The sequence below is a fragment of the Camellia sinensis genome, unplaced genomic scaffold, assembly GCF_055761805.1.
Source record: "Camellia sinensis isolate YWXY unplaced genomic scaffold, ASM5576180v1 Unanchor6, whole genome shotgun sequence".
Taxonomy (NCBI): Eukaryota; Viridiplantae; Streptophyta; class Magnoliopsida; order Ericales; family Theaceae; genus Camellia; species Camellia sinensis.
In genome coordinates this window covers 11777604-11804357 of record NW_028129474.1, presented here as the reverse complement: position 1 = coordinate 11804357, position 26754 = coordinate 11777604, and the positions used below count along the sequence as shown (strand labels likewise).

General features: G+C 36.7%; 2 protein-coding genes and 1 long non-coding RNA gene across 8 annotated transcripts; 1 reads left to right on the top strand and 2 right to left on the bottom strand.

Annotated features, from left to right (window-relative positions):
* Window positions 1–1205: 1205 nt before the first annotated feature.
* LOC114262452 (methyltransferase) lies at window positions 1206–13932 on the bottom strand. 4 transcript variants are annotated; one of them, XM_028202809.2, is made up of 9 exons: window positions 13660–13932; window positions 13474–13539; window positions 12919–13317; window positions 12571–12829; window positions 12320–12377; window positions 11724–11792; window positions 2140–2226; window positions 1850–1987; window positions 1206–1729 (listed from the first exon to the last, which is right to left on the bottom strand). In XM_028202809.2, the coding sequence occupies exons 1-9, from the start codon at window positions 13734–13736 to the stop codon at window positions 1362–1364; spliced, it is 1521 nt and encodes a 506-aa protein (XP_028058610.2). In that variant the 5' UTR covers window positions 13737–13932; the 3' UTR covers window positions 1206–1361. The 4 variants fall into 4 exon arrangements, with proteins under 4 accessions (XP_028058610.2, XP_082768990.1, XP_028058611.2 ...); XM_082912864.1 differs by having other exon boundaries at window positions 13656–13916; XM_028202810.2 differs by lacking the exon at window positions 11724–11792.
* Window positions 13933–15499: 1567 nt separating this feature from the next.
* On the bottom strand, window positions 15500–19996 carry LOC114262453 (uncharacterized). Of its 3 annotated transcripts, none has more exons than XM_028202811.2 (5): window positions 19471–19996; window positions 18687–18818; window positions 18298–18508; window positions 17435–17488; window positions 15500–15773 (listed from the first exon to the last, which is right to left on the bottom strand). In XM_028202811.2, exons 1-5 carry the CDS (start codon window positions 19723–19725, stop codon window positions 15754–15756), a joined length of 672 nt encoding a protein of 223 aa, XP_028058612.1. In that variant the 5' UTR covers window positions 19726–19996; the 3' UTR covers window positions 15500–15753. The 3 variants fall into 3 exon arrangements, with proteins under 3 accessions (XP_028058612.1, XP_028058613.1, XP_028058614.1); XM_028202812.2 differs by having other exon boundaries at window positions 17435–17485; XM_028202813.2 differs by lacking the exon at window positions 17435–17488.
* A 3904-nt stretch (window positions 19997–23900) lies between these two features.
* On the top strand, window positions 23901–24617 carry LOC145818234 (uncharacterized). The gene is made up of 2 exons (XR_014359672.1): window positions 23901–24157; window positions 24243–24617. It is a non-coding gene; the product is annotated as an uncharacterized LOC145818234 (long non-coding RNA).
* The last annotated feature ends 2137 nt before the right edge of the window (window positions 24618–26754 follow it).

Sequence of the window (26754 nt, the reverse complement as noted above, 5' to 3'; positions counted from 1 at the left end):
TCAACAGGCCGGGCCGGGCCGGGCCGGGCCGGGCCCGCCCACGGGCCGTAGGCGGGTTTCGGGCAGCTACGAGGCGCAGGCTAATTTTACACTCCTATCAATGTGACTATTAACATGTCAATGTGAATATTGACACTGTCAACGGGCCGGGTCGGGCCCGCCCCGGGCTGCGGGCGGGCTTTTGGCCGCCCATGTGCCGTGGCCCAATTTTATACTCTTATCAATGTGAATGTTAATATGTCAATGTGAATATTCACATTGTCAACGGGCAAGATCGGATCCGCCCTGGGCCGCTGGAGGGTTTCACGCCGCCACGGGACGGGTGCCAATTTTGCACTCTTATTAATGTGAATTTTAACATGTCAATGTGAATATTCACATTGTCAACGGGCCAGGCCCGCCTTGGCTCGCGGGCGGGTTTCGGGCAGCCCACAGGCCAATTTACATTCCTACAAATGTGAATTTTAAAATATGAATGTTCACATCATTAAATTGCTAATCGTTGAAAAAATATTTATAAGGGTATCAAAATTAAATATAAGGGCATAAGTGTCTAAGAAAATAGTGTAAATCAAGAAAATGGACTTTATAAAATAAAACTATACATACATGGGATTAAATGGGTTAAAAAATTCCTTCATGAACTTCTTGGGTTAAAACACTTCTAAATTGGACTTATCAATAAAAATCCCATTTATAAAATTATAAGAACAATAACAAGTATTTTTATTAAGAAACAATAAAATTGCAAAAAAATCACATCTAATATAAAATTTATGTACAAAAGTCTTATTTATGCATCATTATTCTAAATATGTGCAATTAGTAAATCAAAAAAGGGGAACATAGGTCAAATGGTAGAACTCTGCATCTTAATATCCATTATAATTGTCATTAATTATTATTATTATTTTTTAAAATAATCTAAATAAATATATTTTTTGACTTTTTACGAAAAGATATATATAAAAAAATATAGAAAGATAACGTGAGCCAAATAAATACACATATTTAATTTATGTCAAATAGTGCCTTAACTATGCCCTTGCCTATGAAATCAGACTTAAATCTTTTGATCTATCACATTATTGAAGTAAATTTTATTTTTTATTACATAATGTAGGTTGGTAAGAAAATTTATAATTTTTTTTTCTAAATTTATATAATATTTTTTAAAAAAGGAATTGCAATAAAGAGACCAGCAGTAGAAAACTAGAAATATTAATAATAAATAAAAAAGTTCCATAAACCATATATGATCTCAATATCATCTGCTTCTCTCAACAAATAGGCAGGGCAAAGTCCATAGTAACAAGATATCTTCCAGCCACCATGCAAATCATGCACAGGTGGGGTTCATGTCATCTCCCTTTGGCAACGAGCAAATGGTTTTCAGGAGAGATATGAGATGGGACATACTTGACAAGCTTAGATTCTTCTAGCTCCTCATGTTCCTTCAACCACATCAACCTCCCCATATCAATGATATCTTTGCACCTAAAGCCAAGCACAGCCCTCTCCACAGCTTTCATATCCCTTAAAACGTCTTCTACTCCTCCAAACGCTTCCTTCCCACAATCTTCCATCCCAACGATTTGTATATCTGATGCACAATTAACACCACCAGAAAGATCTGAACTATGATCTGCATCTACTGCCCAGCTAGTAAACCATGTAATAGCATGGAAATCTTCCTTGCTTATCCCCAGATTCGTTAAATATTTCTTGTCTGCAGAGAATTAGGCCAAGTGAAACAGTCAAGTAGAGAAAAAAATAATATTTTACAACTTGCACCAAATAAATATTATATGTATTTGCTAGGGCCAAGGAAACTAGATGAAGAGATTACTTATGTAATGCTTCCACTGGCAAAGGTGATGGCAACATGTTGCTATAGCTAGGCCTCCCAGGTGACAGCCTTCACTGCACTGTGCATCATCACCTCGAGTACGTTGTTGTTCCGCAAGGCAACATCTTAGAGTCATATCTGCAACAAAGTTGCACTTTTGTTGGACAACTGATGTATTCATATAGTTGCGTCGTGCACTGCTGATTAATTTAGATCAACTAGAACAATTACATTGAACATCAAAAGTCAAGGTTTTAAGCACTAGTTAACTGAACCAAAATTTTGATTACCTGTTGCGGGGCCACAGAGGTGTTTACCAATTCCCAAATAACGTATTCCTTGCAAAGACTCAACAGCATTCAAGTTCAAATCCTCAACTGCAAAAGTTAAATGATTCACTGTAAGAGAATAATGAAAAGTACGAAAATTTGCCAGCAGCCTCGCATTATACTAAGGTAAAGGATCCTTTCATCAAGCAAGAACATTAATGAACTATGATGTGTAACTTAAGCAGTGATTCTAAATTCTAATATATGGTATACAAACGGGGAGGCATGTTAGGTGTGGGTATTTGTCTAGGCCTTAGATCCCTTAGACTTGTTTAACCTCCAAATATAGTACTACAGGAGAAAGCTGAATTTCAAAGTGGTTTGGCCTTTTCTCCATACTTTTGTCGAATGAAGTGTCTAGATAACTTAACTCGTCCTACATGAAAACAACTTCAATCACTTTGGAATACTTGTGAAGTTGAGAGATGGTACCAAAAACTATACCCAAGGTAATTTTCTTGAATATGAGAAATTTTCAATTCTCCTTTCTTCTTTCCAATCCACTGATTGGGTGTGCATTGCATTCTCAAATGCTTAATTAGGATTATGCTCTCAAAGACAAGTATGGGCAACTCACATTTTTTAAGCTACAATGTATTTTTTGTGATGGTGTCACCAAAAGCTACAACACATTTTTTTTAACATGCTAGATGAAAAGATAATGCTGGAAATTGTGTTCATGCATATAATATGATAGTGGCATGTATAGAATATGATAGTGGTGTTGGTGGTAGATAGTGGTATGTATAGAATATGATAGTGGTGTTGGTGGTAGATAGTGGTATGTATAGAATATGATAGTGGTGTTGGTTGTAGATAGTGGCATGTATAGAATATGATAGTGGTGTTGGTGGCAGATAGTGGCATGTATATAATAAGATAGTGGTAGATAGTGGTAATATATAATATGTAAGTGGCATATAATGGGTTATGATGATGTTTGTAATATCTCCTATATAAGGAGTGTCATTTGGTCTTGTAAGATAAGAAGTTTTGAATATAACAGAAATATATTCCTTCTTCCTCATATTTTCGGAGTTCTTCTTCTTCATATTTTCTAAGTTGGTATCAGAGCAACAAAAAACACAGCAGCCCTAAAACCGTCATAGCCATGTCGGAAGTCACGTCCGGAACCACTTCAACCCCTGCCGCTGCCATTCCGGTGAAAACGTCCAACTCTCACTCTGTCCAAATCACCACCATCCGCCTAAATGGTGATAATTTTCTCCGCTGGTCACAATCTGTCCGGATGTATATCCGTGGGCAAGGAAAGATCGGTTACATCACTGGTGACAAGAAGGCTCCTGCGGTTAATGATCCGCTGTTCGACAATTGGGACGCTGAAAACTCCATGGTTATGACATGGTTGGTCAATTCCATGGAGGAGGATATAAGCTCTAATTACATGTGCTATACTACTGCACAAGAATTGTGGGATAATGTTAGTCAGATGTATTCTGACCTAGGAAATCAATCTCAAGTTTTCGAATTAACTTTGAAGTTGGGAGAGATTCGTCAAGGAGATGATTCCGTCACCAAATATTTCAATTCGTTGAAAAGGTTGTGGCAGGATCTTGACATCTTCAACACATACGAATGGAAATCAGTTGACGACTGCAACCACCACAAGAAAACTGTGGAAGACAGCCGTATTTACAAGTTTCTTGCCGGCCTCAACATTGAGTTCGATGAAGTGCGAGGAAGAATTATTGGCAGACCTCCTCTCCCATCCATTGGCGAAGTATTTGCCGAAGTCAGAAGGGAAGAGAGCCGAAGGAGCGTCATGCTTAAGAAAAAAGGTAATGGTGAATCAATTGAAATTTCTGCTTTAATTAGCGATGCTGCGGCCAACAAGGCTGCAAATTACCAGCGCAGGTTTGATGATAAGCCACGGGTCTGGTGTGATTTTTGCAACAAGCCTCGCCATACACGCGAAACGTGTTGGAAGATTCATGGCAAACCTGTCAACTGGAAAAGCAGCAAACAAGGAGAGAAGAATCGTGGCTTTCCTACCGCTAATGAAGCCGATTCAGGTCCCTTCAACAAAGAGCAGATTGATCAACTCTTAAAGCTGATAAAATCCAACTCCTCAACCGGTACTCCTAGTGTTTTGTTGGCACAAACAGGTAGAAATCCTAAAGCCTTCTCTTGCCTAAACTTCTCTCCGTGGATCATAGATTCCGGTGCCTCCGATCACATGACTAGTTTTTCCCATTTATTTAGTACCTATTTCCCTTGTTCTGGTCATGACAAAATCAGAATAGCCGATGGTAGTTTTTCACCTATTGCAGGAAAAGGATTTATTAAACTAACTGAGAAAATTAATCTCAATGCTGTTCTTCACGTCCCCAACTTAGCCTGTAACATTTTGTCTGTCAGTAAACTATCTAAGGATTCTAATTGTCGTGTTACATTTTTTGAATCCCATTGTGAATTTCAGGACCAGAACTCGGGGATGATGATTGGGCGTGCTAGGATGCTTGAAGGTCTTTACTACTTTGATGAAGTACCTGTTAGTAATAAAAAAGCTCAGAGCTTTAATAGTACCAGTTCAATCTCTGTTCGAGAAAAAATAATGCTATGGCACTATAGGCTAGGACATCCTAGTTTTCTTTATCTGAAACATTTATTTCCAGAATTATTTAAAGGGATTGATTGTTCTTCTTTTCATTGTGAAAGTTGCATTTTTGCAAAATTTCATCGCTCTACTTATTTGCCAAAACCTTACCAGGCTTCAAAACCTTTTTATTTGATTCATAGTGATGTTTGGGGCCCTTCTAAAATCACTACTCTTTCTGGTAAAAGATGGTTTGTTACATTTATTGATGACCATACCCGCTTATGTTGGATTTATTTGATGAATAAAAAATCTGACGTGAAAAATTTATTCACAAATTTTTACAATATGATTGAAAACCAATTTCAAACCAAAATTGGTATTTTACATTCTGATAATGGAACAGAATATTTCAATGAGCAGTTGGGTGAGTTTTTGGAAAAAAAGGGGATTTTTCATCAATCTACATGTCGGGATACCCCTCAACAAAATGGCATTGCAGAACGAAAAAATAAACATCTACTTGAAGTAGCACGTGCTATAATGTTTTACATGCATGTTCCTAAATATTTATGGGGTGAAGCAATTTTAACAGCCTCGTATTTGATAAACAGGATGCCTACAAAGGTGTTAACATACAAAACACCTTTTGATTGTCTCAAAACTTTTTTTCCTGACACGAGGTTGTTTTCTGATTTACCCGCCAAAGTTTTTGGATGTACTGCCTATGTTCATGTTCCCAGTCAATTTCGTTCAAAACTTGACCCCCGTGCTATAAAATGTGTTTTTTTGGGTTATTCCTCAAACAAAAAGGGGTATAAGTGCTTCGATCCTCAAAACAAGAAATTTCATGTGAGTATGGATGTGTCATTTGTGGAAACAAAATCCTATTTCCCCAACACTTCTCTTCAGGGGGAGACAAGTGGAGTAGAAGACCGTTTTTGGGATATTTCTATCCCGCTCCCCAATGTCATTTATCCTACACAAAAACCACATCTGTCTGATAATGATCACTTAGGAGAACCAAGTTCTATGGTGCCTAGTCAAGAAGATTCTTGTTTAGGGGGAGAAGTACTACAAAATGATCTAAATCCTGAGCTTCAGGTTTATACTAGGAAGCGATTTCATCTGAGGAATAATGACCCGAATGTCCATCCTAATGACCCGAATGTCCACCCGAGTTCTGGCATCGAAATTTTAGGTAATCCTATTCCTTCTATTTCCGACCTTGATGTACCTATAGCAATTAGGAAAGGTGTCCGAAATTGCATTAAACATCCTATTGCAAATTACCTCTCCTATCAAAGACTGTCTAAAAACCATAGAGCTTTCACATCTAGGATTTCACACTTGTTTGTTCCAAGGAATATACAGGAAGCATTGGATGATCCGAATTGGAAATTAGCAGTCATGGAGGAGATGAATGCTTTAAGGAGAAGTGGTACTTGGGAGATAGTTGATCTACCCAAAGACAAGAAAACAGTTGGGTGTAAATGGGTGTTTACGATAAAATGTAACGCAGATGGAAGCGTTGAGAGATACAAGGCGAGACTGGTAGCTAAAGGCTTCACTCAAACTTATGGGATCGACTATCAGGAGACGTTTGCTCCTGTTGCTAAAATAAATTCCATCAGAGTACTGTTATCTCTTGCAGTAAATTCAGATTGGCCTCTACATCAACTTGACATTAAAAATGCATTTCTCAATGGTGATCTTGAAGAGGAGGTGTACATGAGCCTACCGCCGGGATTTGAGCAGAGACTTGGAAGTGACAGAGTATGCAGATTGAACAAGTCATTATACGGACTCAAACAATCACCAAGAGCGTGGTTTGAACGCTTTGGGAAGGCAGTTATCAGTTGTGGCTTCTCGCAGAGTCAAGCAGATCACACAATATTTTATAAACATTCAAAAAACAGTAAAATTGCAATTTTGATTGTTTATGTTGATGACATCATTTTAACTGGTAATGATGAAGCAGAGTTAGCAGCCCTCAACGAGAAACTCGCCAAAGAATTTCACATTAAGGATCTGGGAGCCCTCAAGTATTTCCTCGGAATGGAATTTGCAAGATCCAAGGAAGGTATATTCGTTAATCAGAGAAAATATGTTCTTGATCTCCTTGGAGAAACAGGTATGCTTGGTTGTAAGATGGCGGAGACTCCGATCGAGCCTAACTTGAAGTTACAAGCTGCTAAGGCTGAAGAAGTCAAAGAGAGAGAACAATATCAGCGACTTGTAGGGAAATTGATTTACTTGTCTCATACGCGGCCTGATATTGCCTTTGCAGTCAGCATGGTAAGTCAGTTCATGCACTCACCAGGGGCAGAGCACTTTGAGGCCGTTTATAAGATCTTAAGATATTTGAAAGGAACTCCAGGGAGAGGCTTACTATTCAAGAAACATGGACATCTTCAAGTTGAAGTATACACAGATGCAGACTGGGCAGGAAGTGTTACAGACAGGAGATCAACATCCGGATACTGCTCCTTTGTAGGTGGGAACCTAGTTACATGGCGGAGTAAAAAACAGAATGTGGTAGCTAGAAGTAGTGCAGAAGCAGAGTTCAGAGCTGTTGCCCATGGAATCTGTGAAGTAATGTGGATTAAAAGAATTCTTGAAGAATTAAAGCTTTCTCACCCGACACCTATGAAGGTCTATTGTGACAACAAAGCAGCTATATCTATAGCTCATAATCCAGTTCTACATGATCGCACAAAACATATAGAAGTGGATAAACATTTCATCAAGGAGAAAATCAATGCTGGCATAATCTGTATGACCTACCTTCCAACAGGTGAACAATTAGCTGATGTGCTAACGAAGGGACTACACAAGAAGCAATTTGATAAGCTGACTAGCAAGCTGGCTATGGAAGATATCTTCAAACCAGCTTGAGGGGGAGTGCTGGAAATTGTGTTCATGCATATAATATGATAGTGGCATGTATAGAATATGATAGTGGTGTTGGTGGTAGATAGTGGTATGTATAGAATATGATAGTGGTGTTGGTTGTAGATAGTGGCATGTATAGAATATGATAGTGGTGTTGGTGGCAGATAGTGGCATGTATATAATAAGATAGTGGTAGATAGTGGTAATATATAATATGTAAGTGGCATATAATGGGTTATGATGATGTTTGTAATATCTCCTATATAAGGAGTGTCATTTGGTCTTGTAAGATAAGAAGTTTTGAATATAACAGAAATATATTCCTTCTTCCTCATATTTTCGGAGTTCTTCTTCTTCATATTTTCTAAGTGATAAAAATTGAGATACTTCATCTATAATGTCACAATTATGGCATGTTTTTAATTAGATTAAAAAAAATGACATTAAAAGCAAATGAAATCAAATTTTCTAACTAGAAAGTAGAAACTCATAGTAAATGCAAAATTGAAAATCCTACATGTTATGCCAAAGTTCCATATTCATTGACGTTAATAGTATTTTGACACAACAAACTCCTTAATCAAACCTACGAACATTTAGCATAAAAGGGAAGAAAACGAAGAGATGGGTTGGGGGTGGGGACAATCTCATTTAACAAGAACCAATACTATCATCTCATTTTCCCATATTTCTGAAAGGATAGTGCTGAATATCAAGCAAAACCAAAAGCTTGCTCAAAACCTCATCATTCCTCACTAGCACTAATGAACACTACAATAAATTATGGTGGATGTTATCCTACCACATAAAAAGGTATAATATCAAGCAATTTTATCGTACCATTTCCCCATTTATCTTGACAGGAGAGTAGTGGACATCAGACAAAACCCTCAATTAGTAGTAATGGCTTCCAAAAGCTTGCTCAAATCCTCATCACTCCTCACTACCATTTATAGAACATTACATTTAAATAATGCATATTCTCTTAGTAACATCCTTTTAGTGTCTTGATATTGAATAGTCAAAGCCAAACATTCAATGTACATAAGCCTATATGAATGTCGCTCAAGTTTGGCTTCTTTGTCAACCAAAACCAAGGGTAAAGGTCAACGATGCAGTAGAATCCAAGAGGATGCAAATGGCAAGCGAACCTACACTGGCTCAGAATTTCAGAACTAGCGCAAGCCTAGGACAGAAAGTCATTTTCTATGTATGTGTCCACACACACAAGAGTTCATTATTTTTCATATTTGTAATCATTACTTACTATCACATTTGCAATCTATTTTTCAATCAAATTCCGAAAATCAAACTAGGTGTGCTTTTGAAGTTCATTAAATTTCATATTTGTAACCATTACTTTAGCACATTTGTCATCTTTTTTTCAATCAAATTCAGAACATCAAACTAGGAAACCCTTTTTGTGTCCAATAAAATCCCAAATATCAACCAATTTGAAAATGCTTATTCCTTTATCGTCTTACTTTTTTGTTTTTGTTTTTTCTGATAAGCAAAGGTAGTCAGCAAGGGTGCCAACAATGATAGCAACGCATGTATATGCAGAGTATATAGGGGCTAACAAAAAATATGCTCCTAGAAAATCTGAATCTCCAATAAGATCTACAAAAGAAAACAAAGAATCAGAAAACTTCCCTAACATAAATAATTGGAAGACTTCAACATAATCTTCTTCAGGAAATAGTCAGTCATTTCACCTCATCAAGCATACCCTCCTATTGCTCCACTTAAGCCAAAGAGGCAAAACAAACTAAACTAGCCGGCACTTTCGTCCTAGCACATCCTTGGTGCCAACACCCAGGTAACTCGTTACTCAAGAATTGAAGACAGTGTAATCTGCTGAACCCCAGAACAGTGAAGAACATACTCCAAAGCTCTCTAGCTACCTTACTATTCATGAGTTCTTACAAAAAACAAAAAAATCCAACAACTACTGGCCTTTGTTAAAGTTTCACTGAAAAACCTGATGAAGGCTTCTTTTTATTCCATTGCTCAAGCTCTAGTTTAGGTTGGTGAATGAGTAAATGGTACATCCTTGAGGCACTCCTCAGCTTAGAAACTAGCAAGTAAATGGTACAGACAAACCCACTGCAAAAGACAAAAGTGGCCCCATAATTTCACAATTTTATTGCTTGAATGTAACATCTACCGTTCAAAATTTCAGTGTGCAGTTGTGCAAACTCGTGTGCCATGCACGTTAATGAAGAGGCAAGTGCTTTGTCATAGGCAGTCTTGCATCAGGAAGCAATGCACGTTTTCACCTCATAAAGTGTGTATCCATGCCATAGAAGCATGATAAAGCTAGTGGATTTATTTATTGGGCAAACTTCACTTTACCCCCTTATGGTTTGGCCCAAGTGTGGATAACCAGCTTGTCATTTGAAAATGACCACGTAACCTCCATGTGGTTTGTGAATGATGGATAACCCCCTTGTCATTTGAAAATGACCACATAACCTCCATTGGGTTTGTAGACCAAAGTAAACACTAACATTTGTTAACAGAACATGTGAAATGACATTTATATCCTTATGTTCTTCATTTTCTGAATTGAACCTAGATAGGTGTAGAGATGGCAATTTGAACCCGGCTCGACGGGGACCCGATCCCCCGACCCTGAATTGAACGGTTTTTCTCCGAAAAATACCCCCGACGGGCCGGGGATGATATTTAAAAATAAATCCTCGATGATATTCGGGCCGGGGATATATTTTCTAACCCCGGCCCCGTCCCCGCCCCGTTCAGCCCCCCGACCTTGTTTATATGTATATATATATAAATATAAGTGAGTGATGCGTGTTTGTTTATATATATATAAATATAAGTGAGTGCTGTGCTGTGTGTGTGTTCATATATATATATAAATATGTGTTATGTGTGAATATAGCTGGCCTGTCTCTGTGTTCATATATATAAATATATATGCGTGTTGTGGGCCTACCTCTCTCTCTCTCACTCTCACACAGACAACCGAAGCTCCCTCACCGCCGGCTCCTCCTCATCTCCCTCTCACGGTATCTCCCTCTCTCTCTCTCTCAGATCTCCTTCTCTCTCTCTCTCTCTCTCTCACGGATCTCCTTCTCTCTCTCTCCCCCTCTTGTTTTTTGCTTTTGTTCTTCAGATCTGGAATATGATGGAGATAAAGATGAAGATGTTGATGATGAAGATCGTTTTCTAGAGCTGTTTTTTTTTTTTTTTTTTTTTTTTTTTTTTTTTTTTTTATAATTTTTGAGCTCAGATGTTGTTGATGTTTTTTTTGATGCTGTTGATGTTGTATTTGAGCTCAAATAACTCGTTTTCTGTTGATATTTTTTTGGCCGGGGATTTTCGGGGTCGGGAAAACCCGATCCCCGTTAGGGGCAGGGGTGGGGGCGGGGGTGGGGGCGGTAGTGCATTCCCCGTCAGGGATCGAGGCCGGAGACGGGAGAAATTCTGCCATCGGGGATCGGGGACGGGGAGGGTGATCCCCGGCCCCGCCCCGTTGCCATTCCTAGATAGGTGCATATACACACACACACATATTATCCACCTCTCTTACCCAACCACTCCTTCTGGCCATCTCCATCACCACTTGCTCACCATCGCCCGCTGTCACGTGTACTCTACGACTTTAATTGACACCCAACCAATCTTTCACTAAATTAGAGAAGATTTTATTTTTCTTTTTTTCTTCCAAACTACTAGATATATAATGAAGATGTATATATATATATATATATAATTTTAATCAATCAAACACTTAGAAAAAATAATGGAGAAAAGACATATATGCATATATATATATACATATATATATATTTATGGTAAGGATGGGATTTGTTGAGCCAAAATGAGTGCAACACGTGTGTGTGTGTGCGTGTGTATACAAACAGTGAATTGGTATTTGTATATGTATACTAAAGATTATAACTTTCCATCCGTTCCCCCCCCTCCCACCCCCCCTTCTTTTGGGTCTATTTAGATCTTTGGTTCTCATAAAAATGGGAGATTTTTGGTCTGTTTAGATATTTAATTTTATGGTGGTGGGTTTGATTTCTTTGTTCAATTTTTGTTTATGATTGGTGGGTTTGATTACCTTTCTTCTTACTCCCAATTGTTTGGGTCTCCTTCTCTCGTTCATTAGCCATTGCCATTGTTGCAAGTTCTGTTAAAAGAGAGAAGAGGAAGCTGAAAAGAAGAAGAGAAAGGTGTAGAGAGAGAACCAATAGAAAAATGGAGAAAATGGCATTTTATGTAAATTCGAAGATATAGAGAGGATATTTTCATCTTTAAAATTGATCTACTCTCTCCAGGGGCATGTGACTCTTACATTCTGTCATCTTTAATGGAGAATTAATAGTGCATTTTAGTCCACAAACCATGTGAGGGTTATGTGGTCATTTCCAAATATTAGGGGATAAACTGCACATGGCCTAAATCACAGGTGTGTAAAGTCAAGTTTGCCCTTATTTATTTTGCATATCACATTATCTATCAGGAGCATCCATGCACAGTGCATTCTTAATTAATTTGATACCGTAGAAAAACTGAAAAAAATATTCATTATACTTGATCAACCATCTGTCCTCATTCAATTTATTGAAAATAGATCATAAAAAATTAATGGTCATGAAAAAGATCAATTTAGAAGCAAAAAAAATTCCATAACAACAGGATTATGAAGAGCCTTACTGTCAATTCTCAAACGTTCTAATATCAACCTCTCTTTCTGCCGCAAACTTCGATCGGCCTTGAAGTGAATTTTCATGACAACAAAAAGCAAATAAGGTTTCGATCAATCTAAGTGAAGCTTAAAACTTGCATCAATCAAGTGCTCCAATACTCAGCCTCATGTTTTAACTTACTAAAAGTGTATACAAGTGAAGTTGAGTTCAGCAAATCAATGAGTAAGTAAACCTTTTAGTTCAATCAAATCAACTAACCTTAAGCTTGTATGACTTTCTCTCAACCAGAAAGACTTTCTTGATTCCATAACAGTCTGCGAGCAATTGTGTCAAGTAACCCCTCCCGGCTCCAAACTCAACCACTGCAGGGACAGTAGTGTCATCACCAAACGACTCATCACATAAGTAATGATCCCTTAATATGTCCCCACCGGAATTCCTTAACACCCCAATTTCTTCAAGGTTGCCAAGAATCGATGCCTGTTGCATAACGTGTTTCTCCTGAAATGGTAATTTCCTGCACGTATAACAATTCCTTTTTACCAACAAGCAATCCCAGTACGAACAAATATATTTATTTTTGAATGGGTGTGTGTGTTTGCATACCCATCAACTTGTTGATTAATCCATACAGAACAAGCTTTCGGTATCTTGTACGAGTGTTGAATATCTCTACATATGGATGCATGAACAGACTGAATTTTACTGATTATTTCGGAGAGTTGAGTAGCAGTCATAGTATATACAGCATTCCTCTTCATTTCGGAAGTGATGATACCCCCCAATGGCCCAGAAGAAGAAGAAGAAAGGTCATTCAAAGGGGTACAATCTTTGACCCCCATGGGTCTGAATAATATCTCCTCCTTTTCTTCTTCTTCTTCTTCTTCTTCGTCTGTGCCAGCATTGGTGCCCATTTGGTAGAAAGGTTGGGTAGACAAGGACTGAACATGTTTCAGTAATGGGCATCTTCTAAGATGTCCTTGGAGATTTTCTTCAAGAACAGTGCTAGCAAAACAGATAATTGGAGTTAAAAAGAAAGAAAGAAGAAAAAAAAAAAATTAGTGATATGGAATGGACATTATGGGTAGTAGCAGCAGCAAGATAAGAAAATTGAAAGGAAAAAAAAAAGAAAAAGGAAAAAGGGGGTGAAGAAGAGATTACTGAGAAGGGTCGATTGGGCACGCAATCCACTGGGAATCAGATCTTGAGGTGTGGTTACCGCAGAACCTAAGCCGTAAGTTTACAAATCAAGGATCATCGTCGTCGTCATCATCATCATCATCAGTGATTGAACCAAAGAAGAAAGAAAGAAAGAAAGAAAGAAGGAGAGAGCTTTATCATACATACAAGGTATTGGTGAGAGGAACGTTTGCACAGAATCTGTTCTTCTTGGGGAGCCAGAACTTGCACCGACTACTTTCCATTAATATTTCTCTGCGACTGACTCGACAAACCAAAATCACGCCGTCCTAAATCCTTTCTTCTCCATCTGCCACCCAACCCAGAAAAACTCCCTAAAACTGACTTCGTTCTTCATCAACGCGTTTAGTTTAGGTTTAAAGCCCACTTTGGTGGCATCCATATTCATTTGCGTATTTCGGCCCAACTTTTACTTTCGATAGCCTACTTTTTATCTCTTTTTTGTTTTATTAGAAAATTTCAAAAAATATAAATAAATAAATGCATAAATAAAATTTGAGCCTTATAAAAATTAATTCCTAAATTTTTAATATTTCAAATTAAATCCTATAATTTTAAAATAAAACTACTTTTTTTTGTTACCATTCGTCTATTTACATTGAAATGTATTAATTTTAATTATTTATATATTTACTTAACATATGTAAAATCCAATTATTAAAGCGTACCATTTCTCATTTCTTATTTTGTTCTCCTCAGACAATCGGTCAATAAGTGACGCCACACCCTTGTTCTTCTGTTTCTTGTACAATCGCACACAACAAATCGTTGCATGTTTGTCGCAACGCCTGATTTCGGCTTCCTTTCCACCGCCCATAGCAATTCTTAGCCTCTATAGCTCCACCTTACTAATTGCCATTCTCCGCTCATCCCAAATCCTTATCTAGATGATGTATCTACTATACTTTTTAGAATTTAATTTCAAGAACAAGTGATGTGTGTTTAAATAAAAAAATATTAGACATTCTAAAAGTTTTACCAAATTGTATACCAAATACTTACAAGTGTATGAGACTCACACGTGTAGACTCCCTGCCTTTGTGAGTGTTTGGTAACAAAATTTGGTAAAACTTCTGAAATTCCTAGCATTACTCATTTAAATATTACTAAATGATTTCATGGATTTTATACAAAGTGAGCAGGGGCGGAAGAAAGGAAGGACAAGGGGGTCACGTGCCCCCCTCAGTTTTGAGAATTTTTTTTTTTTTTTGTGTCTTGTTGTCATATACAAAATGTATATATTTTTTTCTTAACTTGTTTTTTTGTTAAGGATTTATTGTATTGTTCACAACAAGTAATTATTTGATACTTTGATAATACTATCTGGTATTATTTATGTAATAGTTTAACCCAATAGTATAGCGAAAAATCTTATAAATTGGATATAATGAACTTATTATTTTGAAGCAATTGACAGACTGCTTAGTGTGATTTGTGATTTCTCATGCTTTGAGCATCACGTAGGCAATGTTATATAGTATTCTAAAACTGTTTAATAATTTTCATTCGAAACACATCATTTATAAGCAATGTCATCTCTTTAATATCTTTCTATCAAATAAAAATTAAATATATTTTATAATAATTTGTGCTATAAACGATATGTTTTTATTTTCTAAAATTAAGAATTTTGATCCATAATTTTGTGTTAGAATTACAAACTTACATCACCATCGAGCTATTCTACACTATTTTAGAATTTTAATTTGTTCCTATTAATAATGAATATGTAATTTTTTATGCTTAAATTTAGCTCATAAAATTATTATTATCTTAATGTTCATCGTGATTTTTTTAAAATAAAAAATTATAATTAATAGTGCCACTTCTAATTCAATTTCCTAACTTCGCCATTGAAAGTGAGTAATATATTATTTTAGATGAATTTAATTTTTGTTTTTGGTGCTTTTGCACCCTTAACAAAATAAATATATACACTCCCTATGACAATAAATTAAAGCAAACTTAAGGAGGCAAAAGCACTTGGTTACAGAAAACAGAAGGCCATTAATTTCATTTTAATGAAATTCAGTTGTCTACCTAAAGGAGGATAATAAAAAAAGATGCACAAAATAAAATTGGCAAAGCCAATAGCATAATTCCATAAGACAGTAGTAGATATCCACATCCACATCCACATCCACATAATAATGATTAAGCGCGCAAGCAAATCAGTCCCAAATTGTTTACTCCCAACAACCTTCTTAAACTCTTCTTAAAATTCATATGCATGCAACCTTCTCAAACTCCAACACAACCACCTGAAAAATAACAGAAAAATGGTTATTAATGTACGAATAAAACCCCCCAAAATAAAATAAAATAAAATAAAATAAAGAAACTCACCCACGGGTTGTCAGATTATTCCATCAAAGTTAGCAGATTACACAACAAAACTCAAATGTGAAGGGCTTGAGACCCAAATTGATCTCACTTAATTCCTTAATGAATTTGCTGTGATATTCTTCCATCAAAGTCGGCAAACTGCACGATGAAACTCAAATGTGCAGGGCCTGAGACCCAAATTGATCTCCCCTATTTTCCCAAGCCCTCCCTATCCTTTTTCCTTCTCCCACCGATGACCAACCAATTTTAACAAATCAAGTTTATCCCAACAAACTTCTCTTGAGATGATAAGAAGTGTGTTGGATAGTGAAGACAATTTGGAGCTATGGTGGACATTTTGAATCTCAATTTGAAGCAGTGGCCACTAATGTGATGGCTGAAGCATTAATTGGTTTTCAACTTAAGTTTGAATGTTATCTCCACAGTAGCGACTGCATAACTTCATTTTTAGCAAATCCATTTTCAAAATAAATACAGATTTAAAGTACCAATGTTGATGCCCAAAAAAAAAAAAAAAAATGCAATTCCAATTGAATCCATTGTTTCAAATTAGGCCTTCTTATGAATATGAGCAAAGCAAAGGCAACTCATAGAGGAGGATCAAAATCTATTTTCTAGTTGAAGCTATGTGTTGGCAACAATGGGCTAAAGTTTATAATAGCCTTTTACATCTAGAGCTAGCTGGGGTCCTCTCCAATTATCATAAGAAACATATTATTTTTCTCACAAACATTGTACAAATCAAATTTTCAGTCATTATCCTTTTATTTAGTTATTTATTGAAGCAAACCAATTGTCCCTAACCAAAGTGTCCTATCTCAAATAGCATCTCCTCCCATTGAAGATATACAGGTAAGGTTGTGAGTTTAACACCCACTGGGCGTATAACTTAATAATCAAAAACAATTCTACCATTTATTTACAATAGTATCAGAATGTTCAAAACTAGGATTTGGCTCCTCCTAAATTAGCGAAGGCAGAAACAAAGAAGACAAGTTTTGACCCACAAAAAGAGGAGGAATTAGTTATTGCTAGAATGTGTCCAAACATCTCAGACACACATACAAATAAAGGTATACAGGTGCGGCAAGGCACCACGTGTAGTGCCTTAAGTTAAGACTAATAATGCAAGGCAACGTTATTAAGTAGCTTGCTTTTGATGTGCAGTAAATGACCTCAATTGAGACAACATGCAATAGAAATGACTGCCAAAAGGCCTAGAAACTTGTGCACTTACTTGAATGATCCTCAATTTAAGCATTCCCTTAACAAAATAACCAAGGCCCTCCCTCCCTCACTCCCTCTCATTTAATTTTCTTCAGATCTGAAGCTCTGTTCTTATTTCTTCGTTCTTCAAACTATGTTTCATTGATTGTTGATTTCATTCATGCTCCAACACGCATCATCAAGTACATTTATAAAAGGTATCCTCACATGTACTTTTAACAATTGATTTGATTCTCATACATCATTAAACCAACAGTATAGAAAGTAATAGTCAAAATATAATAACAAACATTATTATCAGTTCAATAATTGAAATCAAGCTTTCATATCATGAAACAAACATGCTAACCGTGGCAAAGCTGATCTTTCCAGAACCATTCTTTATCACGACTGCCTAAACCTTCTTGAAAGAAGAAGAAATAAAACTCAAAATTAGATAAATATCTATAGACAATCAAATACACTCCATTTGTTTTTAAGAAAAATATTTTCCTAAAAAAAAAAGAAGTTTTTGCTGAAAATGTTTCCTGAAAAATATTTTCTGTAAAAAATGTTTTGTTTGTTTAACAAATGATTAAACAAACAAATGATTTTATTTTAGAAGACGGAACGATGAACAAAGGATTAAATTAATTTCATCAGTTGAAGTTGGGTTGCTGTTCGTCACTGATTTTATTTTGTTTCGTTTTGAAAGATAGCTGATGAGTACTTCAAGAGAGCAATTAAGGTGGAGCTGCCGAATGCATAGGTGTTGAGTGCTAAGGAGATGGTGGCGGTGGTGGCGGTGGTGGTGGCCTAGTGTTGTGTAGGGGTAGTGACGATGGTAGTGGGATTGGCAAGATACAAGTGTGAAAAATGTTTCCGACATTTAAAAAATTGAAAACATTTTTTTGTTGAATTTTGTATTTTCTGTCATATGAAACGTCATAAAATGTAGAAAAAAAATTTGCCAAAACAAATGGAGGTTCGATACTAAGCTTTCAAACAAACATCTAAACAAATAAATACAGTAAATGAAATAGCAGCCAATATTGTGCAAGCTAAAGAAAAACGATGATTCAACAATCACCGGCATATTTTATAATTCCTAATCAAATGAACTTACTAACTAACTAACAAACTAACTAACTAACTAAGGAGTTATTTGTTATCTCAGTCAGCACAGTTTAAGGGGTGGAAGCAATTGGGAAGAAGAAAATGCATCTGGCTTACCTCCTTCTTGTTCATCCTGAGAAGGTTTGAGCCTAAAAGATAATACTGACAGCTCACAATCTAGCCCCATTAGTACCAGAGCTTGATATGTCTTAATATTGCCTCCATCGGCAAGATCCTTGGCATTGAAGGTCATATAAAACTTGAATCCCCTGGAAGGCTGAGCCATTGCCATCAAAACCTTCACAAACTCCAACTCTCTTTTTACGTCCTACAAACAAATCAAAATCAAAATCAAAATCAAAATCACAATCATAATTTATGTTGTTGTCCTGTCCTGATGAATAATACTTACTGCTATTATATTATATATAGAGAACTTGAAATAAAATAATCAATTAAATGACTGTAATGTAATGTTTCAGCAAAAACATATTAAAAAAAAAAACCTTGAAGCGACGGTTGTATTCGTCAACTGCAAGCTGCGAATACGATTCGTAATTTTTGGAGTTTTGGTTTATGTCCATTGGATGAATTTGATGGAACTCATTGACGCCAGGTATGCAGGCTACATCAAACCCCTAAAATAACAAACAAGAAAAAAACACAAAAACGAATACATAAATATAAATAAGCAAGCAAGCAAGCAAAAAGAAGTACTAGTACTTTTGATGCAAACAGGGAACATAGAGATATTAGGCCATTTTTAACGGTGGATCAAATCCAGCATTAGATTTAAAATTTGATAAAAAAATCAATGTTTGTGTCGGTAATGGTTTTATCAAATTGATATCAAAATGAGAACAGGACAAAATTTTTATCAAATTGAAAACAAGCTCGCGATTTTAGTATTTTACTGTGCTATAACGTTGGGATGGGCCAATCGGTCAACCAACTGGATGTCCAGTCAATTGACCCAGTCGACCGGTTCCCGTTCAAATAGGTAGGTTCAAATAGGTTGAAAAAATAAATTCTTACCTTACTGGTCGATCCTTTCATTTTGGTGCATCGTTGGAGCAAATCATATCAAATTAAAAAAATCAACTATTTTTATTCAAATTTGATGAAAAAAAATAGGAAAATGCTCCGTAACCAGTAAGAGAATCAAAAAACATTCTAAAAAGACGTCGTTTTGGGATTTCGAATCACTCAAACCACGAAAAATTTGAACTACAAATCAGAACCGAAAAAAATAATGAACCGCTAGGGATGTAAACGTAATTTTTTACTTACGTGGCTCTTCGAAACTTGATCCGAATAGACCCGGCGTTCATCATCGGTCATATCACGGTCATCATCATAATCATCACCATCATGTGTATCAGACCGTGGTGCAGGTGGAGGAATACACATTAGTTCTTCGTCATACCCGAACAATTTAAAAAGACTATAATCATCGTCGTCGTCATCATCATCATTATCAATATAATCATCAGATGTATCCGGCAATGATGATAGGTAAGTCAGAAAATCTGTTTCTATATCCATCGATCTTCAAGCAACCAACAAGAGAGAGAAATATTATTAAAAAAAAGATGCAGCGGGTATGGGAATTCAGATAGGGAGGGAATACGCAGAGAAATATCTATAAGGACACAAATGAATTATATTAGCGTAGGATTCGCACAAATTATATATGTGTTATGTAAAAAATTTGATAAAATATTTGATAATTTTGTATAATATTTCCTATCTATAAATAGAGAAGGATCACGCTTGCAAATGCCTAGGGCACAATTAAAAAAAAAACAAAAAGAGTAAATATAAATACACCTAATATTTATTTAAAATATAAATTATATCCCTATAATTTAAAAAATAATAGTATTATACAAATAAAAAAAGGGTTTTGCTTTAGACCCCCAGTGGGGGTCGACTTCCAGTGACGTGGCGCGCTGCCACTAGCTGAAACAAAAAAAAAAAAAAATTTTTTTTTTGGGGCCAATCATGGGTCTACACGCACGACCCCCAGTAACCCCCACGGAGTCTTAAGCATTTTTCATAAAAAAATTATATATATTTTTTATACATAATAATATGATTCATTATAAATCTTTCATTTAAAAAAATTTATACATAATTTTCATGCAAAATTAGGGAAAATCACAAAAAAAAATAATCTTCGGGTTTATCCTTTTATCAAATTAAATTTTGTGTTTTTAATTTAATCAATTTAAATCCTAGATTTTTTCTTTATTTTCAATCTAAATTATTTTCTCATTTTCATACGTAAAATCAACAGAAAAAAATGATATTTTAATCGTTAAACTCAATGAAAAATAATTTTTTAGACATTTTATGTATACTTACATTGAATTTAATAACTAAAATATTTTTTCTTGTCAATTTTACTTAACAAAAATAAGCAAATGGTATAAATTAAAAGTAAATCAAAATATTGGAATTTAAATTGACAAAATGAAAAAAAAACTTAGGATATATTTTGAAACAAGTCCTGTATCCTTGTTTTTTTTGTGTGTTTGGGTTGGGGGGGGGGTAATTGTCCATAAAAATTATAAATATTTTTTTTATTGGAATTTTTAATTAACATAAAAGATAAAATTTTTAACTATTCTCTTATGCAACAACAAATTACCTAAATTGTTAATATTGAATGGGGAATTTTTGTCCTTACCCCCCTCTTAGTCTTTTTAATATATCGAGAAATATTTTGCACGTACTATCTGCAAACATATGCCGTCCTAAAAGGCGCACGACCACGGTAACAACATTTATATCTATTTACTGTCGGTGTCCTTGACCTCCGATAAGCAATGAAGGTCCGATACTGGCTACTTCCTACTCCTTCAATTTTTAATAAAACACTCTAATTCTTTCATTCCAGCACTTCTACAAATTCTGCTACCTCTACTAACCCTTATGTCCAGACACCTTAGCTTTTGATCTCTGATAGGTTTCGGATGTTAAAGAAAATGAGATTCAAGCTCGCCAGTGGCAAGGACAAAGAGTATGTTCGTCATGGAATAGAGGTTGGGGATCGGTTCTTTCCAGTTGATGTTTGGACGGACTACAAAGATACGCTGTTGGGAAATGTTGGAAGTATTCAGAACGGTGCGATATATTTAGTGGCTGTAACTGTTAGTGGAAAAGAATGCAAAATTACGTTCAGGAGTCAAATGTACTTTAAAATTGTTGAAATTTGTATTTTTATGTATTTTTATTTGTAATGTTCAAGTCGATGGAGGTGGACGATATAAAAACTGATGTTATAGAGGGTGTGTTAGTAATGGGCGCCCATGTGGCATGACCATTTGAATTTGAACCTTATCCAAATAGGTTTTGAAATTGAATTCAAACCTATTTAGGATAACCACTCAGGATACATATATTATCTCCATTAACTGATATGGATAGATAATAATAACATATTATATATCTGGAATATGGGTTATGCGTGATTAAGAGAGAAACAACGTATGATCTATTTTTACCCATATATTGACTTTCTCCCAAAAACAACGATCAAGTCATTTGCACTGTGATTTGTGTGGCTGATATTCAATCTGTAATATCACTTCACTGCTGGGTTGGTTTATCAGACTCTGGAAGCACGTGATTTATCCACGAAGTTCTATCATCTAAAGGTATGATCTAAACATTTTATCCGCTGCATGTTTTATACTTTGATTTACATTGGTATCAGAGCGTAGTTAATGGATATTTTCGTGTTTCCTTTAATCATGTGTATATTTTTATATGTATATGTATACATTATATACATGAATATTTGTAAAGGAGAAAAAAATCTACTTTTATCAGATTAAGAGCATAAATATATTTTTTTATGTTCATTAATATCTTTTTTCATACCATAAATGTTTTTTTCTGAAAAAAGGAGTCCGGCAGTACAAAAATCGGACCAGAAAACACCCTGGAAGGCGGCATGTGGTCTGCACGCGCCACCTGACGCCGTGAGCCATTTCCACGCGCTCCTACGCGCCAGATGCCCTGCCGACGCGCCTGTACGCGCCCTCACGCGTGCGTCAGCGGCGCTGTCCACGCGCGCGCCCTCCGCGCCACGCATGCGCGCCGTGCTCTGAGCCGCAGGCTGAGCCGCGCCCCGAGCCGCGTGCTGAGCCGCGCCGTTTTCCTCCGCCGGCTCGGCTGGCTTGGCTGCTGATGTATTAGGCACTGTTTGTTTTGTTTTTAATTCTGAATCGCGTTAAATGATCATAATTAATTCATTACATATTTGTTTTATGTGTGGCTTGTACTGTTAGACTCAGAATTAATTTTTCTACATTCTGTAAAATTTTGAAAATTTTCAGAAAATATAAAATATTTTTTCTGTGTTAATAATTCATGTTTTATGCTTTAAAATGCTTCTGGTATTGCATAAATAATTTTCTGGGGTTGAAATATTTATTGTAGACTTCTGAAAGGTTTTATTATTTACTGGTAATATTGTCTCATTTTATCAGTTTCTGGATTTTTTTATTTCTAATTTTATGTGTATTTATTAGTCATTTAAAATTCCAGAATATTTCAGAAAAATTTCAGAATATTTCAGAATGATGTACATTTTAATTATGGCATAATCTGAATATTGTTTCTGTTTATCAGTTTCTAGATTTTTTATTTCTAATTTTATGTGTGTTTATTAGTTATTTAAAATTCCAGAAAATTTCAAAAATGATGTACACTTTAATTATGGCATAATCTGAATATTGAATACAACATATTTTTTGGATTTTTAATATGTTGCAATGAAAGAAGCATGATTATTTATTTATTTGAATTCCATCATTAAATAAATATAGCATGAGTTGTTTGTAAATTTACATTGAGATGCTATTGTATGGAATTTATCATGCTTTGTATATGCCATAAGTAGTGGGAGATTGTTTGATTGTTTTTTGCGCATGGAATGAAATTAAATTTTGATAATTATCACTAAAGGCGCAAGAGATGATTACGAGCATAGCAAATTTTCGATCTTGAGACATGTGTAAAATTATCATTATTTAATTTAGATTCTTTTTGCTGCAAAATATTTTGTTTTGTGTTGCTATCATTAATATCCCCTGCGCATTTATTTACTCTGTATGTAGAAATGGCTGCTAAGACAGTGGTGGCAGACTTAACTAAGGGAGAGAAATTGGATGGCGACAATTATGATATATGGCGCCGTAAGATCCAATACCTCCTCAATGAGTAAGAAGTGTTGACCACACTTGAACAAGTGATGGTTGAGCCAGAGCAGGGCAATACAGCTCAACATCGTCGTGATCTTGAAGCCTTTCAGACTTGGCGTAACAAAGATCGGTGTGCGCGCTTTACTATGTTGAGCAGCATGCACAACGACTTGATTAGTGAGTTTGAGCATTGCCCGACTGCATTTGAGATATGGGAAGCTCTCAAGCAAAAGTTTGATATTACCTCTTTGGCAAAGCTACGTGGGCTGACTATGAAGTTTGACTCATATCAGAAAAGGGCGCATCACTCGATGAAATAGCATTTGAGAGTCATGTCAGCCATGATACGTGAGCTTGCGGCTGCCGAGCATAATTTGACTCAAGAGCAGCAAGTACAGGCTGTGATACGCTCTCTGCTAAATTCTTGGGATCAGATGAAGCAGAATATGATACATAATAAGAGTGTGAAAACATTCGAAGACATATCGTGTCATTTGGAGCTAGAGGTTGAGCGCCTTGAGGCGGCAAAGTCTGATGGTTCTGCTATGGTGGTTGAGTCAAGCTCACGTAGGACTTCTCAGTTCAAACGTGGAAAAGCAAAAGGTGCCCCTAAGAAGCAAGCAGCGGCTGCGCTTAAGCCCAATGGCGCTAGAAATTTCAAGCGTAGGGGCAAGAGAGGTGGTAAGAAGGCAAAGGCTAAATTGACATGCTTTAACTGTAACAAAGAAGGACACTTCGCTCGGGATTGCCCTGAGCAGAAGAAGGTACTCCCTTACTTAATTTCTCGCATTCAATGCTTTGTGTCTAATCAAGCATTAATTGCTCATTCTCCTCATTTTTGGGTTGTAGACTCCGGAGCAACAGACCACATCGCGAGGGACAGAGTAGGGTTCGTTGAGTATCGCCGAGTACCTGCTGGGAGCAGAAAAGTTTACATGGGGAACGAGTCCAGTGTGGAGGTGCTTGGCATTGGCACATTCAAGTTGGAAATGCGACGAGGGCGCACCTTGTATCTTCATGATGTTCTTTATGCTCCGGATATTCGGCGAAACTTAGTTTCAGTTATTAGCATGATGAGCCTTGGTTTTAGCTTTTGTTTTGAGAATAATGGTGTTAGCATTTATTTGGGAACAATTTTTTATGGTTTGGTTATCTTTCAGATGGTTTTTTAGTTTTGGATGTGGATGATTCTAGTCTTAATAAAAATGCCAATGGCTCTATTTCTAATATTGCATCTTTTTGTGATAATGATTCTATGAGATGGCATGCTAGATTAGGTCACATAGGGCAAGACAGGATGACTAGATTCGCTAGAGAAGGTCTTTTAGGCCCACTCGCTAGAGTCACTTTGCCTACTTGTGAGCACTGTCTTGCTGGAAAGACAACAAGGAAACCATTTGGGAAAGCCATAAGGGCATCTATCCCATTGCAACTTATTCATTTTGATATATGTGGACCAATGAATGTGAGGGCAAGGCATGGAGCCCCTTATTTCATACATTTATAGATGATTGCACGCGTTTTGGTCATATCTATCCGATTTCTCACAAGTCAGAAGCATTGGATTGCTTTAGACGGTATGTTAATGAGGTTGAGAATCAATTAGAAAAGAGCATTAAGGCTCTAAGGACTGACCGAGGACGTGAGTATCTATCTGAGCAATTTAAAGTGCTCTGTGAGGAAAAAGGAGTTATCAGGCAATTGACAATTCCTAGGACTCCGCAACAAAATGGTGTAGCGGAGAGAAGGAATCGCACATTGCTTGACATGGTTAGATCAATGATGGCGCAAGCTAATCTTCCAATTTCTTATTGGGGAGATGCTTTGTTGACTGCTGCCTACGTCCTTAACCGTGTGCCCTCCAAATCAGTTCCTTCCACCCCATATGAGATGTGGACTGGCAAAAAGCCTGATTTGGGCAATTTGCGGCCTTGGGGTTCGGCAGCTTACATACACAACGCTTCTCATAAGTTTGGGAAGTTGGGCCCTAGAGGAAAGAAGTGTATCTTCATTCACTATAGTGAGCATTCTAAGGGCTATGTGTTTGTTGGGGAGCATCCGGATGGAAGTGTGACTGAAATTGAGTCGCGAGATGTGGATTTCCTAGAGGAGGATTTCCCTAGCAGAGGTGAGGTAACTAGAGAAGTAGAATTCTACGAGATGGAGGATCTACTTGAAGGCGCACCTAGTAGCTTAGTAGAGAATGAGGAAATAATTCCTCAAGCTCCTAGGGACAGTGGGAGCGATCTACCTACCCATGGATTAGATCCAATGGATGAGGATTCTTAGGATTCTCAACTACGTAGAAGCAAACGTGGAGCTATACCCCGTCGTCGTTTTGAGATTGAAGGGGAAGCATTCATGATTGCTCCGAGTGATGAGATGGAGCCTAAGAATCTCAAAGAGGCTCTCTCATCCCCTGCTAGTAAAGAATGGAGTACTGCAATGGATGAAGAAATAGAGTCTATGAAGAAAAATCATGTCTGGGACTTGGTTGATTTGCCGCTAGGGCGCAAGACTATTGGGAACAAATGGGTTCTCAAAATCAAGCGCAAGGTGGAGGGTTCCATAGAAAGGTATAAGGCTCACCTAGTGGTGAAAGGTTACACCCAATGAGAGGGTGTGGACTATGAGGAAACTTTTTCACCAGTTGTAAGGTTTGCCTCTATTCGCCTAATCCTGGCCATAGTAGCTCAGTTGGACTTAGAGCTATATCAGATGGACGTTAAAACTGCATGTCTCAATGGAGAATTGGATGAAGAGATCTATATGGATCAACCAGAAGGCTTTGTGGCAGTAGGTCAGGAGCGCAAAGTTTGCAAGCTTCAACGATCTATTTATGGCTTAAAGCAATCATCCAGACAGTGGAATCTGAGATTTCATCGAGCCATTGTTTCTAATGGGTTTATGATGATTGATGAAGATCACTGTGTGTACGTTAAGCGGTCCAAGGACATTTTTCTGATATTGTCATTATATGTAGATGACATATTATTGGCTGGAAATGACAAGGAGATGATTGTCGCCACTAAAATGTGGTTGTTCTTTACATTTGAAATGAAGGACATGGGTGAGGCGAGCTATGTGCTCGGTGTTAAGATCCTTAGGGATCGCTCTAGGAGACTTCTTGGTTTGTCTCAAGAGACTTACATTAAGACTATTCTAGAGCGGTTCCAGATGCAGAGCTGCAAACCAATTGACACTCCTGTTGCAAAAGGCGAGAGCCTAAGCCTTGATATGGGTCCTAAGACTCAAGAAGAAAATGAAAAGATGGCCCGTGTTCCCTATGCAAATGCTGTTGGAAGCTTGATGTATGCTATGATGTGTACACGTCCTGACATTTGTTATGTAGTCGGATTGG

What these genes read in the sequence shown, in the direction of transcription:
- LOC114262452 (XM_028202809.2), bottom strand. Translation starts at nt 13,736, where the DNA reads ATGGAAAGTAGTCGGTGCAAGTTCTGGCTCCCCAAGAAGAACAGATTC. An exon ending in TGCCCAATCGACCCTTCTCA is followed by an intron (nt 13,318 to 13,473) that starts GTAATCTCTTCT and finishes CTGTTTTGCTAG; the next exon opens with CACTGTTCTTGAAGAAAATC. An exon ending in AGAACGTTTGAGAATTGACA is followed by an intron (nt 11,793 to 12,319) that starts GTAAGGCTCTTC and finishes CTCTTTTAACAG; the next exon opens with AACTTGCAACAATGGCAATG.
- LOC114262453 (XM_028202811.2), bottom strand. Translation starts at nt 19,725, where the DNA reads ATGGATATAGAAACAGATTTTCTGACTTACCTATCATCATTGCCGGAT. An exon ending in ATCAAGTTTCGAAGAGCCAC is followed by an intron (nt 18,819 to 19,470) that starts GTAAGTAAAAAA and finishes TTGTTATTTTAG; the next exon opens with GGGTTTGATGTAGCCTGCAT. An exon ending in GAAAGATCAGCTTTGCCACG is followed by an intron (nt 15,774 to 17,434) that starts GTTAGCATGTTT and finishes GTTATTTTTCAG; the next exon opens with GTGGTTGTGTTGGAGTTTGA.